The 19,779-nt window shown below is 38.9% G+C and overlaps 1 protein-coding gene across 1 annotated transcript in view; it reads left to right on the top strand.

Annotated features, from left to right (window-relative positions):
- The window catches only part of rerg (RAS-like, estrogen-regulated, growth inhibitor), an 81,464-nt gene that overhangs the window by 43,418 nt on the left and 18,267 nt on the right, over positions 1 to 19,779 (top strand). The window contains exon 3 of the mRNA XM_012867762.3: positions 12,757 to 12,813. Coding sequence (XP_012723216.1) covers positions 12,757 to 12,813 — 57 coding nt within the window. The remainder of the gene's footprint in view (positions 1 to 12,756; positions 12,814 to 19,779) is intronic.

The following is a 19,779-nucleotide window of genomic DNA, read 5'->3' as shown; positions in this document are numbered from 1 at the left end:
GGTTATCTAGCATTGTCAACCCCATCGTGGTGATAGCATTGTCAGCTTTTTGTGACTTTCCTGCAGTTTGATTTATTCTGAAACACTCAAAGAGATTTGTCCTGGGAAATTGTGCCATTATATGTCTCAAGCTGTTCCTACAAATGCAATCCAGACACAATTTAATTGGTCATGTAGGTTGTGGAGAGCATTGCAGGCTCTTCATCTTGTATGACGGTACCCTAAGACTGGCATTAATTAGAAAGCAGTAACCCCCCCTCCACATGGATCATGGATCAACAACTTTTATAATCTAAAGAGTGATTTCTGGACAATGTGTCTCACTATGGTCCTCTTAAATTCAAAGGGAAGAATGGCTTTGTAACTCTTTCCAGATTAACTCTTTCCAGATTAATATCACTGACCCTGTTCCCAATCTGCTCTTGAGTTTGTTTAGATGAGGGCATTGTTTGTTGTTGAAATCTTTTACCCCACTTCATGTTGTCTGACAGGTCCTGCTTAGAAGTCAGGCCTGGGTGTGGCTAGTAATACTGAACCAAAGATATGGTTTAACACAGTTAATTTAAGATTTAACAAACAAATATAATTTCACAATGGGCCAGGTGCGTTTCTTCCTCCAAATAAATTAAATAATTAATTGAAAACTGCTTTTGTTTCTACTCAGGTTCTCTTTGTCTGATATTAACATTTGATTTATGATCTGAAACTTTTAAGTGGTTCAAAAGTCAAAACCTAGAAGGGGTGCAAATGTTTTTTCACAACATTGCACACTGTTATGTTTTGGAAAATTGCATGAGTAAGATGAGACTTCCCACCTTTGCAACTTCTCCGCTTGTGACAAAGTTCAGTTTCATCTTCTCGCATCAGTAATGCTGGATCACACAAAAAACCTGTAATTCAGCAGGGAGGGTAGTTAAGTAATTAAATTCTTATTAATCCCTGTGACACTGTATTTTAATCAGTCTTTTATTATGTTATATTACAAAGTATTTGATTATTTATATAAATATTTCAGATAAATATTTAAACGGACTTGCTTATCACTGTGCCTTAAAAATCCCCTGCATATGTACTTTTCTTGAATTTTTTTGATCCAGCCTGTCCTCCTTGCATCTAATCAGCACAACTTGCTGTATGACATGACCCAACATGACATTAACACAATACATACAGAACTTGAGTGCAGCAGCCCTCCTCTGGGAGAGCCTCTAAAGGGGTATTTTTCTTAAGAGAGGGAACGAAAGAGCTGTGGGTGTCCGTCTGATGCCATTAAAAAATCAATAGGGACCGTTCAATGAGTAACACAGCACCAACCCAGAACAGAGCCATAGGCGCCACTAATTGCTCCGGCTTTGTTTGCGATTAGTCCAGCGCTCTGCTGCTAATGCGATTAGGTCACTTTTGATAAAGGATAAGGTTTTGATAAAGGATAATGTTTTAGGAAAAACATGTCCCCTGGATGCGTTTGATGTAAAACTGTAAACTGGATTGTCTTGCATTCATCCACTCACAGCCGTAAAGTTTTTGAGATTCAGAATTTGTCCAAATCAGATCAGTCTTTGCACAACTAAGTAACTATAAATCACCCCAAAACAGAACAAAATTTAATAAAAATCTAAAAAAGAACCTTTGTTTTAAAAGAAAACCTTGCATTGATTTTAACAGCACCAGGAGGGAGTTGTTCAGCCATACATTTTACGCTGTAGAAATTATATTAAATATGCAGACACAGTGTTTTCTTGCCAAAATAATATTTTGATAATGCCATTTTTTTATATAGCACTTTAAGGAAGACAGGTAATCCAAAGATGTGTGTGTCTTTTGGATGGATTTAAGCATCATAACATCTTTACAATTCTAGCTGGTTTCTGTGTTTTAAGCAGTAAGAAAGCAATGCCATGCACTGATCAGATTCTACAGACTACATTCCTGAAGGTGCTAAAGTGTTAATTTACCATATGTTGAAAATGCTTCACTTGAAGTCCTTAAATGCCTAAAAACGCCCGAGTTTCACATTCCTGCCAAAGGCCTCACTGGATCCCGCCTACTATCTTCATCTTCCCTACATCAAGTTAGAGCTGAATCAGAAGACGCAGTTGCATTGACAAACCCTCACTCAACTAAAAAAATTAAAGAACAAAAGATTTTATGAATCATTTTCATAGTTTAAGTTCTAGTTTTAGGCTACTTGTTGAGATGAACTACATGATATTTTAGATGCTTTCGTGATGTCGAAAACGTTCCATCCATCCATTGTCTTCCACTTAGCCCATTTATAAATTCAGTCCATTTTACCATTTATTAATATTGTCAAAGGACAGCAAGTCACCATTGATGAGTCTGCTTATGCTGCCTCATTCAACAGCAGCTGCTGACCAGATGTCATCTGCTGACATCCTAAAGCAGCAGAGTGCAAGGGCCAGACAGATGTTACCACAAAAGGAGCACAATACCCAAAGACACTATCTGATTTCAAAGCTCTTTGCATTGACCAACACATTAACAACTGGTAAGTTAAGACAGATGTCGCCAGAGCTAATAGTGCCTTTTCATCATAGTCTAAAAATCTATGAAAAAATATTTAAAAAGCTAATTAAAATTATTACTTCTTTAACCAACGCCTTTTGTTTTTATGTTTTTTTCTCTGTTAAAAACAGTCCCCAGACTATTGCCATTATTCTTCCTGGTCGTCCATGTTTATTTACTCTGAACTCTCGTTTGATCTTGAGAGGATTCGCAAGATTTCCCATCTGACATCTGAATGATCTTAAGTGAAATCTGTTTGTGTGTGGTGTGTTGCGCTTGCCGTCGGACCGGACACCACACACTGCGCGAACGAACATGTTTTATCTAGGATTTTTTTTTTAATTTTTATGTGTGGTGTCTCTCAGGCTTTGAAAATCAGCCGACTATTTTAAAATCCTGCCGTGTGAACCAGCCTTTAGACTGATATTTTCTGGCCTGTGTCTGCAAGGTATTTTCTATTCTGTAAAAAAAAAACAAAAAAAAAACATCAACACTGTGACGCAAAGGATGTGCCTGTAGGTTGCAATAATGTTGATATGAAAATCAAAAAGGAAACGATTCCTGCAACACATGGGTTAAGTTTAATGGAAAAAGATTCAGGTCAAAGTGTGACAGGTGTGGAGAACCATCCCAAAAAATGTCTTCATCGTTGTGGTTTCTGGCACAAAAAGTGACATAGGGCATGCACGAAGTGGGTCTCCACATTAGCATTTTGGCATGATCCCAAAGGCTTTGTGATTACTTTTAAAAAGTTTTTGTGGCCTTTAGTCATTAGTAGTTAGACAGGAAGAAGAGCAGAGAGAGAAACAGGAGACATGCAGCAAATGGCCCAGGGCTGGGAACTGAGGAGGGGACAACTGGGTTGAGGACTGTAGCCTTTGCATATGGTGCACCAGTTTTACTGCTGAGCTATGTGGTGGCCAGACTTTGTGATTACTTTATTTCTTTATTTACTTTAGTTCTTTATTTTGGGTGTTGTATTTTGGTTCATGCTCTCAACTCTTTTCACAACTCTTTTCATGCTTTGTCTGCATGGAGATTATATTTTCCAAAACAATATTCATAATAATATAGGCTATAATGTGCATGGTCTCATGTTTACACAGTTAATTTAACCCAGCATATCATAAAATAAACAATGTCAGGCCTGCGTTATTGAAACACTCTCAGGGAAATTACATAATCGTTTTTAGATCGTTGTGTATTGCTCATGTACATGAAAGTATACCGTATAAAAGCACCTCAAAGGAAAGTTAGACAATTCCATTTTTGGGAAAACAGCAGGAGTGTTGAGCACCTGGTAGCTCTGCTGCAGCAAGAAGGTTGTGGGCTTGATTCCCACCCAGTATGGAGTTTTCATGTTCTCCCCGTGTATGCTTGAGTTCTCTTTGGGTACCCCCCTTCCTCATACAGTCCAGAAACAGAGCTGTTAGGTTAATTGGTCTGTCTAAATTGTCCTTTGGTTCAAATAGTAGTAGATGTTTGTTTGTGCTGTTGATCTCTGTGTTGTCCTGTGCAGGGTTGTATAAAGTACTAAAATCTCGGAGTCAAGTAAATGTATAAGTACTTCTCCAAAATATGACTTTGGTAAAAGTCCAAGTCACTGACTGAAATGTTACTTGAGTAAAAGTCTTAAAGTATCTGAAATGTCTTGTACTTAAGTATAAAAATTACTGTAAAAATAGATGTACTCAAGTAATGTAATAAAAAGTATAAGTAAAAAGTTAAACTAAGCAAATGCAGTTTGAATGACATTTTTAGATTTTGGTAAACTGTGAAGGTCAAATTCACTTAAAATAACATAAACAACCAAGTGCAGGAGAAATTTAGACCAAGTTTAGACAGAAAATACAACCTTTTTGTAAGCTTTCAGTTTTCCTTCTTCAAGTAAGATCAGTGCTATGCACTTTAAAATTGTACACAACCAAGTGCAGGCAGAATTTAGACCAGGGGGTGTATACTAAGAACATGGTTTAGTGATAAACCAGGTCCAGTTAACCTACAGGAAGTGGTAAACCTGCTAATAGATACACCTGCAGTTATCATTTAGTTAAGAAAATTAGGACTCTCTGCTATTAGATGCGAGTAACTAAACCAAACATTGAAAATGTATTGGCGTAAAAGTATGCAATTAAGCTCAGAAATAAAGTGAAGTAAAAGTAAAAGTTATCAAAAAATGTTATACTCGAAAAAAGTATAAAGTACTCCAAAACATACTTAAGTACAGTAGTGAAGTATTTTTACTTTGTTACTATACAACACTGGTCCTGTGATGCACTGGCCTTTCCAGAGTGTACCCTACTTCTCACCTAATGGCTGCTGGAGATAGGCTCCAGCCCTATCTTTTTTATAGTCAATAGTTTGGAAAACACCTGTTTGAAGCCCTTGTGTTTGTCCAGCCCAGGGACTCCCAGCGACTCTGTGGACATCCCTTTTTTTAAACTGAGAATAAAGTAACTTTTGAAAAAGAACTATTCAGCAGAAAATGTCCTCGTGTTAAATATATTTGTGTTATAGTGTAGACTGGGACCAAAAAGTCATTATAGTTTTTAGCTTATGACAATGTCACAGAAAATGCAATCCCAATGAAAGTTTGATAATTAAACAGAAAAAAAATAAACGAAGCCTTTTTAGGGGCCAGGGGTAATGGTCTAGGCTAGTTCTGCTATCAGTGACACTGTTCAAAAACAGATTAAGCACCAAAGGAGGGGAACATCAATGATCCAGCAGATATGCTTCATATGCTGCGCCACGACTGGACTTTGACATATGGCACAAATCAAATCCGACCTAGACATGGATAAATCAGACAAGCAGTAACCTTTTTATTAATATCTTCCAGATGGCTGTCATTAGTCCAATCATTAAAAAAAGCACTGACTGGCGCAACCTCTGACAATGTTTTTGACTAAATTAGAATCATATCATAATGCATTGCAAGAAGCAGAGGCTCCGTGTTTCATCCCTGTTTATCTGCAGTATTTTAATTATGAGCTTCAACAGTATGCACGCAAGCCTGGGATTTTCTTTTTACCTGAATATGGGCCACACTGTCCAAAGTGACGCACTGAAAGAAAAAGCTTTTCGCTGCCTTGTGTTCATTTTTTTCAAGCAGTGGTGAAAAGCAGGAGGTACAGTTACCACTAATGAGGAGATTACTTCACACCCCATTGATTGCTCCATCTACCTGGAATTCAGGACGCTGTCGCAAACATTCAGGCCGAAACAACAAGGCCTTTCTCAAAAGCTTGACAAATTATCAGCTGCTCTTTTGCTTTCAGGGCATGAAAACACTAAGACTTAAAGGAGCGAGGTCGATGGGATTTACTGTGGAACAAAATCAACAAGAAAAGTAAGGAATGGCACGGCTGAGTACAAAACCTGTTTGGATAACGAGACAGACCTTTCCTCATGACCTCGGCACATCCAAATCAGTCGCCAAGCTCTCAAATCCCGGACTTGACTTCTTTAGAAGCGTAATGAATCGTGACACAGACACTCTAGCTTACACAATAGTTTTTCTTCATTGTCCTTTCTGCACTTAATTGGAAAACAGGCCCGGCTAAAATGGATCTTTGTTCACAGTTCAAAGGAAGCTTTCAGAAGTAATGCTGCCTCTCATTGTTCCCCTCAAAATGGGACAAGTTTAAATGAGGACACAGATACTCACTCGGGCCACCCAGTCCATCAGAAAACACTTTGGTACATGGCAGCTCTCTCAGAGAACTGAAACTCTGCCAATCTGTAGCAGGGAGTTCTGCAGTGGGATTCAGTCCCTTACTTGTTGGTCCTTTGTCTGGAAATGAGTTACAGATGAGGATAAGCAGCGCTTCTGGGCCTTACCTGACCTGCTGTTTATGCAAATGAGAAATTGTGCAAAAAAAGTTTCTGTGGTTCACATTGCCTAGGAAATCTAAACCAAATACATTCTAAAACAAGAACCCCAGTACCCCCCCCCCCCCCCCCCCCCCCACCCCCGCCCAGCAGACATGGGCTTTTGTCAAGTTCTACTTTTCTTGTTAAACGTCACACCACTTGTAGCACTTTGGGACCTGTTACTGGTATTAAGGTATACCAAGGTTTTAGAGAGTGGTGGCTTAGTGGTTAGGGAGCTAGGCATTTGCATCTTGGTGAGGCTGCAAAGGTTGCTGGTTCAAAACCTGCTCTGTCCCTCTGGGTCCCTGAGAAAGGCCATTGACCACATACAGCTTCCTCTGTGCCACTCGGTGTTGCAGCACACTGCTTTCTAAGGGATGGCTAAATGCAGAAACAGATTTCCAATCAATGCAATCCACTTTATTTATATAGCACATTTAACAACAGAAAAGGTTTCCAATGTGCTGTACATAGCAAAAAATAAAATAAAGATAATCTAATTAAATAAACTAAAACGACACAGAGGACCACACAAATACGCGGTATTAAAAGCCAAAGAGTTAAAGTGGGTCTTAAGACGAGACTTAAAACACTCCACTGTGGAGGCAGTTCGTATATGGAGTGGCAAAGTATTCCAAAGTCTGGGGCCAACTACAGAAAAGGCTCTGTCCCCTCTGGTTTTTAGCCTCGTCTTAGGCGCTATTAGCTGAAGATGGCCCTCAGACCTCAGAGCACGTGCCAGAGAATAAATCTGGAGGAGGTCGGTGATGTATTGAGGAGCCATCCCATTCAAGGCTCTAAACACAAACAATAAAATCTTAAAATCAATTCTAAAACGAACAGGGAGCCAGTGCAAAGATGCAAGAATTGGTGTAACATGTTGATGTTTTCTGGTCCCCGTTAAAAGACGAGCCGCTGTATTTTGGACTAACTGCAGACGGGAGAGAGCTCGTTGACTAATGTCTGAATAAAGTGCATTGCAGTAGTCCAGACGGCTAGAAATAAAACAGTGTAAAACCTGCTCAAAGAGGTTAAAAGATAAAAACGGTTGAAAAGTCCCAAGTCAGTGATGGCTCTTCCAAACACCATCACCTCTGTCTTGCTCTCATTAAGCATCAGAAAGTTTTTTGACAGCCAAGCCTTGACATCACCCAGACAGGCAAGAATGGGTGTCAGGGGGCAGTGGCTGTTTTTAGCAATTGACAAATAAAGTTGACAATCATCAGCATAGAAATGGTACGCTATACCATGTTTGGTAAAAATCTATTTGAGAGGAAGGAGGTCCCACCTCTCTGTGGGACAAGAAAAGGCAAATATTTATTGAGTTCTATTTATGATGTCTAAAGACATCATATTGTTCCTACAATTTAAAGTAGGACCCCCCCCCCCACCATTTCCCAATATTTTCAGTCTCTTGTTGCTACAACAAGCATTTGCCATTCTGCTTACGTACTTTCCCACTGCATCCCATGATGACAGTAACGACTCCGACAGTTGTGGAGAGATCCTGTCATCCAGCAGGGAGGTGAGTGCCAAGTTGGAAAAAGAAAAAAAGCTATGCATGTCATCACCCAAGAAACGGGTGGGCGTCTAGGTAGTATGACTCTGCATCATGACGTTCAAGCTCTTTCAGCACGGTTTTCAGTTTTTTAATGTTTAATAAATAACTCTCAGTCTGTTAGGTATTGTCTAGTAAATATTAGACCAACAGCTGATATTAGGACAATAGTTAAAAGGGTGATTCGAGCACTGGCGTTCTTTTAACAGCATACTGCACGCATATAGGATAAATGAGTGACAACTTCTCTTCAAGTTCAAGAATTTATTAAGAGAAATAAAATGATCATCCAGAGAACATCACTATAGAATGCTGTTTATCTAAATTAACACTATATTTCAATCAACAAATCTTCTCTAAGAAACAAAAGGATAAGTAAAATACTTGAAAACCATCATCAGAATGATTCAGAGAATCCTGGTTCACTGCACATCTAAGTTGGAGAACCAAAGTTCATCTTAAAGAATAAATGCAATGAGATCACATTAGCTTGAATAATTTAGAACATCTGGTGTGTTCAACCCATTCACAATGCAAATCTGAGTTAAATAAAACATTATTCAAGGAAATAACATTTAAAGGACAGGGCTTTGAACCGATTTATTTTCCCAATCGGTTCGATCCGAACAGAAACGTAATTATAACGTTTCCGGTTATGAGTTCCACCAATAAATTGACGTTCCCAAACCGGTTAGAACAAAAAAATACTGTTCCCGGAACGGTTAATTTCGTTCCTTTTGTTTGACAAATATAGCTATTGATATTGTGTTTGGAATGAGCGTTTTACTTAATGATGGATCGTAATTTACCTCTTACTTAAGATGTGTAGCTCTAGTGGAGACACCGCTCTCTCTCCATTCAGTCAGCGAATGTGTGATGTGATGTCACACAGGAAGTGAACCTCAGCCGACATGGTACGTGCGCTAACCTGACTCCGCCAGCTTCACTCACATACATCTGGGACACCTCCATAGGAATTGCCTTTATTGAAGGCTGGGCCTTCAATAAAGGCATATCCCTTGCATATGATTGGATAAGCCACTTGTCTGTCATCTTTATCGACGTGCTATTTCAACAATTCACACCGAAGTCAACCCGTGACGCTGTGAGAGCGACGTAGGAAAAAAATACTTTTTTTTTATGTGTTTGCGGCTCTAGTTGCACACGTTTTATTGACAGTGAGCTGACAGGAAGAGGGGGGATGACAGGCGGCAAAGCGCCGTAGGTCGGAGTCGATCCCGGGCCGACTGCGTTGAAGACTAAAGGCCTCCTAACATGGTTCGCGCTAACCACTAACCGACAAGATGTCCGCTGCGGACGCGCCCCGGAAAACAAAACTTGCCAAATTCGGTCGGGAGAAGGGGGAAAACATAGTTTCCACCAACAAAAGCCTTCAGAGGCGTTCTCTGATGTTCTTTTAATGAAACAATATTAGGTAGATTGGACAACATGGAAGAAATAGCAGCATCAATGTTAATGCTTGCTTCCTCGACGAGCCGCCATTGCTATCAAAACAGTCTCACGTCATGGTCGCATCTCCACTACGTCACATCCATGAAACTCCAGCCCTGCGTCCTGATTGGCCAGACAATAAAATTGGTTGGAGAAATCACTTTCTATGGGCGATGTCCCAGATGTATGTTAGTGAAGCTAGGCGGAGCGACATACAGCTGGCGGAGTCAGGTTAAACGTGTGCAAGAAAATAATTAGTTTTTTTTTTTAGTTAATTAGGCAACGAAAACTTTGAGGAACGAAATAAAACCGGTATTAACTGGTTACCATTATTTTTAAATAAGTGCTTCAGTTCCAGAACATAAAAAATAATAACGTTTCCGGTTTCATTTCTGTTCCCTGTAAAATACAAAAAGTTCCCGGTTTTCATTTTCGTTCCTTGAACCGGTTCAAAGCCCTGATTTGCTCAGTAAGAATCAATAACCTTTACGAGACCTGTTTTTTATTATTCAGATTATTTGTCTCGTAAATGATTAAAACTCAAATTGGTAGTTTAGGATTAACCCTCCAAGCTAATAATGAGCGACCGGAACTGACATGTCGGGGCACTTCCTGTGGCCAATGTTTACATTAGCTTGGGTTTAATCCCAACGTTGCACTAACATCATTAAATAGACATTCATGTTCCCTATTGATATAATAATGCTCATAGAACCATTGAACCATGGCGGAGCAAAACGAAAACAAGCATTATGTTTCAAAAAGAACAGTAGTCACATTTATTCGGTGGTAGCACTAATGTTATTCGGAAGGCTAATAGCGCTATGCTAGTGGACATTGAGCGCTAATTCAAAAATACTTTTAACCTCTATTTGGCCATAGTGAAAAGACCGGAAAACACAACATTACTTTCCCATCGATGTGTAAAACCCTTATGAAAAAAAGGTTGGTTATAACCGTAAGACATGGTAAAACCAAATCAGCAAAGCTTTGTTTCAAGAATGCTAGCGCATTAGCTCAGTAAACCTTTAGAAACACAGTGAAAGCACATTAAGTAAACCACTTTGAATGATTAATCCCCTACAACTCTCACTATAAGTTCTCTGCCAAACCTCTGTCTTTGTCTGGTTGTGGCGATGGGGTGTCCAGTTGCAGTGAATGATTCCAGGGTGAAACTGGTTCTTCGACCAGGGGTGAGGAGCTGGCTGGCTCAGGGGGAAAAGATCGTCATTTGTGAACTGGGCTCCAGTTGTCTGCGCTTGGGCTGTGAGTCGGCATCCCTGGTGTAGCTGCTTCTTGTGAGGGCCTGCACTTGGCCTGAAAGGGGGAGGGGGGCGCAACTTGGCCTTCCCAGCATCGCTGTGTTCGTTCTCTGGAGGGCCTGCACAGTGTGAATGATGACTTCAGATTATCTTTTCTCCTGCAAATGCTGGGGAAAAGGTTGCAAGCAGCCTGTTTCCATGGCAGTCGGCTGGTTAGGTTCCAATGTGTAACAGCAGGCTGTACTTAGCTGCAATACTGGACTCCGCCCATGTTTGCCAATCACTCCAACGTGGATGCTTTCATAGTCTACGGACAAAGAGGGAGATACATCCTAACAATGAGCATCCCTGCCCTGAGAGGCAGTCCCTGGGTGCCTGAAAAAAAATCATGTTTCATGTTGTTTGCAACTTTCAGTTTGATTTTCCTCATGGCTTGATTGAACACCATCAGTAAGATTTTAAGTCTGGACAGATGCAGGTGTCTCACACCGATCCTTAGTTGCAAGCCTGGAGACAGAGATGGGAGGGCTGCCAGTGGCTGGATCAACATTAAATATGAGATGCCAAGGTTGCCGTGTATGTGTGGCCATTGTGTTGGGTGATGGACCCAGTAAAAAAACACGCTAAGATAGAGAGCAGCCATGATGTATTCCTTAAATTCATAATGCCAGTGTTTTTCCTTTCTTAAAAAAACAAACAAAAAAATCTTAATATCTCCTCGACACAAATGCAATGATGTGATGTTATATATTGTTATATACTGCAGGTAAGATAATACCTACTATTTAATTTGTACCAATTAGTGTGTTTTGTTCTGTAAAGAAATTGAGGCTGTGGTTGCAAACATAAATATACATACTAGCTCAGCGACACATAATCTTTCCCTAGTGTTTGCATCACATGGACTGCACAGCAGCAACAAGGTCCAGGGTTCAAATCCTGTTTTTTTCTGCATAGAGTTTGCATGTTCTCCCTGTGTACCACCACCACTGCATGGATAAGCAGGTAAAGACAATCGATGGATGTATTTTTGTGCATCATACAGGGGCATTCCCATTGACTGGACCTGCAAATAAACAATATATTATTTTACACATTAAAAGCATGATGTGTATGCCGAATCTCAGTTATAAGGTGTCTGCTGACATCAACAGTTGGTAATGGCAACATCAGGCCAGCGGTCTGTACTTTCTCATACTTTCACTTTTTGCAAACACTCCGGTATGCAGCTCCCATGTCTTTTATCTCACTCTTACCAAAAATGTGTAAAGTGAACAGTCTGTTTGCCCATTGTAATGCGGGTATAATTTTACTACTTATTTGTCAAAGCATTTGACAAAGCATTTGACAGTAAAATGGAATTTTCTTCCATTTCCATGTCAAATAAAAAATTTCTCTCCATAGGCAGTGTGGCAATCTCCTCACCCATTACCTGAACCAAAGGCTGAACTACTGTTGTTGTCAGATAGAACTGCACATTTAACATCTGCCTCTGGAGCTTCCCTCCCTCTCCCACTGAGCTGTTTGGTCCGAGTGATAAACAGATAATGACAGTCTAATTCGGTCCGAGTAAAGGGGCTCAACATTTCCGCGCAGCAAATCACTTGTTGATGGTAAACCATTAAGACAGTGAGTCACAGGCTCACTCTGAGGACATCCATTTTACTTGTAAGGCCAGTTGATGTAAAAGGACAGAGTTTTTACCATGTACATAAGAAGCTCAGGATGAACTCCTGGGACCTGATGTGTCATCCTGCTGTTTGAACTGGGCTTTAATCAAGGTGAGCTGCTCAATCGGGTTTAAGCATTTAGATGCAAAAAAGGAATGAAATTAGTTTATCTCTATTAGACTCTTGGTGGGTTATCCACTGCTGATGAGCTACTGGGGTAGAGCTTACTAAAGCAGCAGCCTAATATGGTTAGTGCTATTATGATCTGATGGTTGAAAAATCATGAGACACAAAACCTGGTATGAGAAAATATTGTGTTTAGCATAAATTTGAAAGAAATTGCTGCCAGCTGTTCAATTTTACAGGTCTGATTTTCATATGTCAGTCTTGATTTTTCTTCTTGATTTTGCAGCTTTGGTGGTGAGGTTTCTGACAAGGCGCTTCATCTGGGAGTATGATCCAACACTGGGTAAGACTACCATTTATAGCAGTTGTTCACATAATGTATCATCATTCCAACTGTTGTTTCCTTATATCTATAGTGCAGTGTGTCAACAGAACTTACAGGACTTAAAGAACCAGAAATGTTTTGTTTTTTCACAAATATTGGGTGTTTTAGCGTAGTTATTTGATAGAATAACAATAAATTCATCTGAAAATAAAACCCATTTTCTGATGCACAGAATATTGTGAAAGTGTTTTAGTTTGGTTTTAAAGTTCTGCACATCACTGAAACAGCAGAGCTCTGAAGGTTTTTGAGTCCTTTGACATGTGATTTTGCTTTATCTGGCTTTGATACTGTAGATCCCAGTGTTTTGATTTCCTATCTGAAGATGTCTGCATTAAAGGTTGTACACTGGTCTGGTTAAGATCTTATAAGATACCTAACAGAGTGTACAAGTTGGTGAGGTTGTTTTCTGTTGTATCCCCATTTCGTGTGGACTACATCAAGGTTGTTGTCCTGGGCGCATACTGTTCTCAGATACTTCTCATTAGCCCTATTTAAACGAAATGTCACATCTTTACCTTCACAGTCATACACATGATAATCAGATGTATACAGTCATATTCAATAAGTAAGAATATATGTTTTGATTAGGCTCTTTTGTCAGATTAAAATACGCTTTGAAAATAGCAACCACCAAGCAGGTATTAAACATGCTTTTCATTAATCCCACACATTTCTGCAACAAACAAACAAACAAACAAATAACCATTATTAACCGAAATAAAGGCTTAGAGGTATTAACCTGTGTGTAATTCTCAGTTTTTAGATCAGTTCTCAGACTTCCTATCTGATTTAGTGTTAAACACTGACAACATTATTATAGTGGGGGATTTTAACATTAATACACTGTGATAAATGTGATAAACTTAATGTAGCCTTTAAAACTATCCTAGATTCAATTGGTTTTGCTCAAAATGTGCACAAACTGATGCGCTCTTGCCTTCATACTTTGGACCTCGTACTGACATATGGCAGTGATTGTGAAGAAATACCAGTATTTTCTCACAACCCTGTTCTATCTGACCATTGTTAATAACATTTGAGTTTAATTTAACTGAGTTCTCCGCCCCCGAAATAAGGTTTTATTATAGTAAAATTTATCAGATAATGCTGTATCAAACTTTAAAGAGTCTGTACCCCTTTTAATTTCCTCAGTATCACAGAAATGCCCAGCAGTTCGCAGCAATGTTGTTTCTTCCCATTCACAAATTGACGCCTTTGTTAACGGTGTCACTTTCTCATTGCGTTTTGTATTAGACAACGTAGCCCCCTTGAGAAAGAACATGATTATTCACAGGAAGCTGGCTCCCTGGTTTAATTTAGAGCTGGGTTCTTTCAAGTACAACGACAGGAAATTTGAGAGAAAATGGCGCTCTACACATCTAGTGGAATCCAACCTAATCTGGTAATACAGTCTACTGTTGTATAAAAAGACCCTTCACAGAGTTAGAGCAGCATATTTTTATCATTAATAATAATTATAATCTCACAATGGAGAAATTCACTTCTGCATCTTAACCCATCCCCTTGGGGAGCAGTGGGCTGCCACTGTGTGGCGCCTGGGGAGCAATTGGGGGTTAAGAGTCTTGCTCAGGGACCCAGAATGGCAGCTTGTGGGAGTTGAACTCAGAACCTCTGGTACCGAAGCTCTGTGCTCTAACCACTAGGCCACTGCTCCCCTAATTCCCTTAGCTCTTAGCAGTAATGACTTTATGGGATTCATTATACATAAAATTGATGCCATTAAAAATAAAATCATTGGCATCCTCGCAAACATGATTACCTCGTTCTCAGTTATTGAGGCAGCGTTGGAGGAATCTTTAGACCCTGATCGGTATCTGGACTGTTTAGACGCAGTAGAGCTTTCTGAGCCTTCTAAAATGTTTGCTTCATCTAAACCTTCAACTTGTATGTTGGACCCAATCCCAAGTTATTTAAGGAAGTATTCCCTTTGATTAATGCTCCCATTTTAGACATGATTAAGCTATCCTTAGTAATTGCATATGCACCACAGACTTTTAAAGTAGCTGTTATTAAACCTTTACTTAAGAAACCCTTTCTTGATCAAGATGACTTAATAAATTACAGACCTATATCTAATCTTTTTTTTTCTATCTAAAATTCTTGAAAAAGTAGTTGTGAATGAAGTATGAAGTATGGCGTTATATAAATAAAACTGATTTGAATTGAATTCATCTATATAATGTGTTTCACAAAGCTGCAAAAGTTACTGAAATAAATATACTTTTTTAAAAAACATTCCGATTTATTCAATATTACTATATATTTAAAGCATAACAATTAGGTATCTTAAAAACACTGCTTGTTGTGTGGTATAAATAAAAATTTTAGCGGGCCCTAAACTTAGTAATTGTAATTGAGTCTTCCTGCTTGGATGAGTATAAAATCTTGAAAGTGTTTGAGTCTAGTTTCTAATCATGTCACTTCGCAGAATCTGCTTACGTAAGTGTTTGTAATGCCATTTTTTTTAGCAACTGATACAGTATGTCATAATATTCTGCTTCCACAGCAGTACCAATTGGTGGGAATCAGAGGGTCAGTTCTCTGGTAGATCAGGTCCTACTTCTCTGATGTTCATTCCATTTATGACATACTTCAGGCACGGATGGATGCAGAGACTGGGCAGTTGGCAAGGTTAGGTTGACTTTATTTTGTGGTTCTCTTGGTCAGACTCACTGTGGTCAGATCTGTAAGTTTAGTTAGGGCAATCCTTGTAATCAGTGTTAGATAAGCTGGAGGTCAAAGCCAGGGAATCCAAGGTGGCAGGTGAGGAAGCAGGTTGAGGCCAAGAATCGAATCACGGAACACGTGCAGCACGCAGAAATCAACTGAACGTCTTCTCAGCACATCTGGCCCAAGAAGGCAGGAGAATGGTCCGGTGTGCTTTTATATCTGGCCGTTCTCAGTTTGTCAAGTCATAATGGCATAACAGCTCCCATATTTGTCTAACCTACTGCACACCTATATCCCATCTCCCTCAGGTCTACTAACTAGATGTTGTAAGTGGTTTCTAATCACAGAGGAAATTGAGAGGTATTGTGGCTCTGGAATGATCTGCCTCTGCAGATAAAACAAACTCCCTCAGTGGATGCTTTTAAATCTCATTTGAAAACACACTTTTACTCTTTGGCTTTTAACACATTGTGAGTCTGACATTGTATGCACTTTTTTGTGTAATTTTACTGTGCTTTCTTAATTTTTTTATGTGGGGGATAATTTTAATTGTTTTTATCCTTGTATTTTAAGCGTTGTGCAGCCCTTTGGTCAACCATGTGTTGTTTTTAAAGCGCTTTACAAATAAATATGGTGTCGTACTTTGTTGTTTTATACACCGTTTTTACACATCTGCTTTTTAAGTTTTTTTTGTAGTTTATTGTTTCTACTTTTATTATTATTTAATTTTTTTTTTAGTTTATTGCATTGTCTGTTTAAGCTCTTTTTTTTGCTATTTTATTTATTCAGTTGATTGCTGGTGTTTTTAAACATGTATTTCTAATTCTAATGCCATTTCTGTTTTCTACACAAAAAAGACTCGTTAATGAAGAAAAACAGAGAGAAACACAGAGAGAAAATTATTTTAAAGTAGTCTGAAACCAAGTCAAAGAAAAGCGCATTCACAAATTACAATTTCCATAACATGCAAAGGATGGCATTGTGTTTCAGAGAGATGTGCTTTTGTCAAACTCAACATCAGACAATATGGATTAATGCAGTCGAGACCGGCCCTTCACTTTGCAATGTTGGCCAAACCACTTTCCTCCACTGTAATTATATGGTACAAAGACAAAGTGTCTCATCTGTACGGCCCTTTTCATTTCCTGGCTGCATAGAACAGATGAGAGGCACTAAATGCTTCCCTCTGTGCTCTTTTCATTCGTATGTCAGTTTATTTGGTGACATGAAGAGCATTAGAGAGCAATCAACTGCAAAAACAGGCCGCACTCAGGAAATTATTGTATTATTCTGGAACCACATAATGATCACAAACTTATTGCCATCATGAACTCTGTCATACATCAAAAATATGTCTTGGACACTGCTAAGTTGATTTAAACATTAGAAGTTATAAATTCATTTAAGGGGATAATTCTTTGGCAACAAGTGTATTTTTCCATCATAATATCATATGTCAAATGTAATATATTGTTCTGGGTGCCAGCCTTATTCTCTGTGTGTGCTGTGTAAATACCAAGCAGTGAAATCAAGAAAAGAGAAATAACTGCCTCCTTGGTTACCTCAAGAGTTGGCGTCATGACCAAGAAAGCCCAGCATGAGGTCCATAATGGGAATAACAGCACTGCTGGTGGGTGTCTGTTACCAATCAGACTCTCTGGCTATTATGAGCACATCACACAGGTAGGGGGTGTGCGTGCAGACTGCCGGCCTTAGAAAGTTGAGATTACTGCCAGAATACGGGCTCCACTTCATCCATCTCAATGTGTCCGCCAGCGGCTATACGGCTCACATCCATCTCCATCTATTGTCCGCCTATTTGTTTCAGTATTATAGATTAGCTCCGACGTTCCAACCCTCAAAGAATAACCATGGATGTTCCCATGCCTGCTAGCAGATGGGCACCTTTAACCACAAGGATAGAAAATCCCTTTATCAGTTTTATCTCTGTTGAGAACCAGTTTGCCTCTTTAATTGCGGTGATTAATTTCTGTTCACCAGTAATGAGTTGTTTACTTTTTATAGTTTCTGTTTCTTGAAACAGCCACGATAAACTGTATTAGGAGTTCGGCTGCACCTAGCGAGTATTTTTTTAGCGACTACTCTATTATTTTTTTCTATTATTTTTTTCTATTATTTGATTAATCTAACAACTAATTTTAGGTTACTCTCATGTGAGTGTATTAGGAATGAAAATATTTTTACCAAAATAAAACAATTATTTAGTTTTACAATATTCTCCTTAAATTGTTTTTTTCTTGAATGCATAGTATGCACTTAAAGGCACAGTTCTGTGTTTATTGCCATTCAATTATTTACATTTCCTGCAGTGAGATTTAGCACAAACATCTGGTGCTGTGCAGCCTCACTTCTCTCAGTCTGCTCCAGGGCAGCTGTGGCTACTAACACAGCTCACCACCATCAGGGTGTAAATGTGTGCATGAATTCATTCATATCCATTCATATATCCCCCCAACGCCGTTAGGGATACAGCAGATTTCTTCACCTAAATATTGGCACCTTTAATTCAACTTAATATATATATATATATATATATATATATATATATATATATATATATATATATATATATATATATATATATATAGCCTATACGATTAATATAAAATGAGGCTGGCACACATTATACACCAACAAGAAAATCAGTGTCAACACATTTTTAGAAGGATGGGTAAAGCCAAATTCTGGCAAAATGATGAATGAACATATCAGTTATTTCAATAACTCACACCATCACATCATTAATTCTATATGTTGATAATAGCCAATTAATGCTTTAGTTGAGTACGGTTAAACATAGGAAATACTTAAACTTACCTGATTAAATTAAATCAGAATTTGCTGTCATGTCATTTCAATGCCTTTTATAATCAAAATCCACCCCCCACTCCCCCTTTTGTGTTGAATGAGTGTAATGTGAGAAAACAGCTTTAATTCTCTGTCAAATAACTCTCATATCACTCATGCATTGACTTTTTTCAGCAATTCTCTGCCGCCAACTCGCTTTTTCTGATGCAACAGCATTCTTTCTTATGTTTTAATATTCTCCATATGCCTTCATTAAAGATTTTAATGCCACTTCCTGGCTTCTTATTTCCTGCTGTTGCCATGGTGAGTCACGTTATCTGCGTTCCATTGATGAGGGCTTCTTTCATGCTCGGGCTCGTGCTTAACTCAGGGTTGATTGGACGCTGAGTTTAGTTACCTGACTGATATCACCTGCTCTGAAACCGAAAATCCTGAGTATGACAGCGTGAGGTAGAACTACTCAGAGCAGCAGCTTTCCACTCAGGGTATCTCAGTCATTTTTTCTGAAACGGAGACCAGAACAAAGACGCAAACCGCAAACTGCCCAACTATAAAGGCGTCTCTTGTAGGTTACGAAAGGTGCTCTTTGAGGACTCTGAGAATCTTTGTGAATACAGTCACAGCTGTTTATCTGCATTCTGTGTGGTAAATGTCAGTCTCTGCTCCATGTATTTTTTTTTTTTTTTGGTTAACAAAGGTTTTCTCCTTGCACACCACGAGTAAAAGTTAAAATTAGGTCCTCGGGTGACCTTTTAGGGATTTTGGAAACTGCTTTTAGCATCTTGCTCTCTGAATTTACTTGGACAGCCTGACCTGGACATGTTGTCAGTTGATTTGAATGCCGTCCTCTTGTTGACCATTCTCTGTGCAGTGAAACCGCTGATATGAGAGCTCTTTCGATCTCCCCATGGTGTTCAGGAGCACCAAACTAAATGTCTAAGGTTTAAACAGCGTATACCATCAAAATGCTGAGTAATGATGATTCCACACCTGGTAATAAATGTTGGCATGTCTACATTCATTCCTAATCAGAACTCTTATTAGATTTTGCAGAAAATTAAAAAAGATCTGTTTTTCAGTATTACTTGTTTGCATCTCTTTTTGAAATTGGTATTAGATATCCATATGTCCACAAATGGGAACAAATTATAAAAAGAGAATGACCTTTGCTATAGGGCTGGACGATAATTCAATAACAATATATATTGATCGATAGACGTATATCGATGATAGAAAAAAGGGTCAATAAAGAGTTCAATAGAAGAACAGTTTTCCTTCCTTTTGCATTCCAGCCTATCATGTAGGTTAGTATTACAGTCTTGACATCCTCCCAACCAATCACAAACGCAGACCCTGGAACCAAGCTCCGCCTCCTTCAAAGAGTTCAGAGAGCACGCGTTCTTT

Source organism: Fundulus heteroclitus, chromosome 17 (assembly GCF_011125445.2).
Source record: "Fundulus heteroclitus isolate FHET01 chromosome 17, MU-UCD_Fhet_4.1, whole genome shotgun sequence".
NCBI lineage: Eukaryota > Metazoa > Chordata > Actinopteri > Cyprinodontiformes > Fundulidae > Fundulus > Fundulus heteroclitus.
Note: the sequence above shows the minus strand (reverse complement) of the source record. Positions and strands in the feature narration are given on the sequence as shown.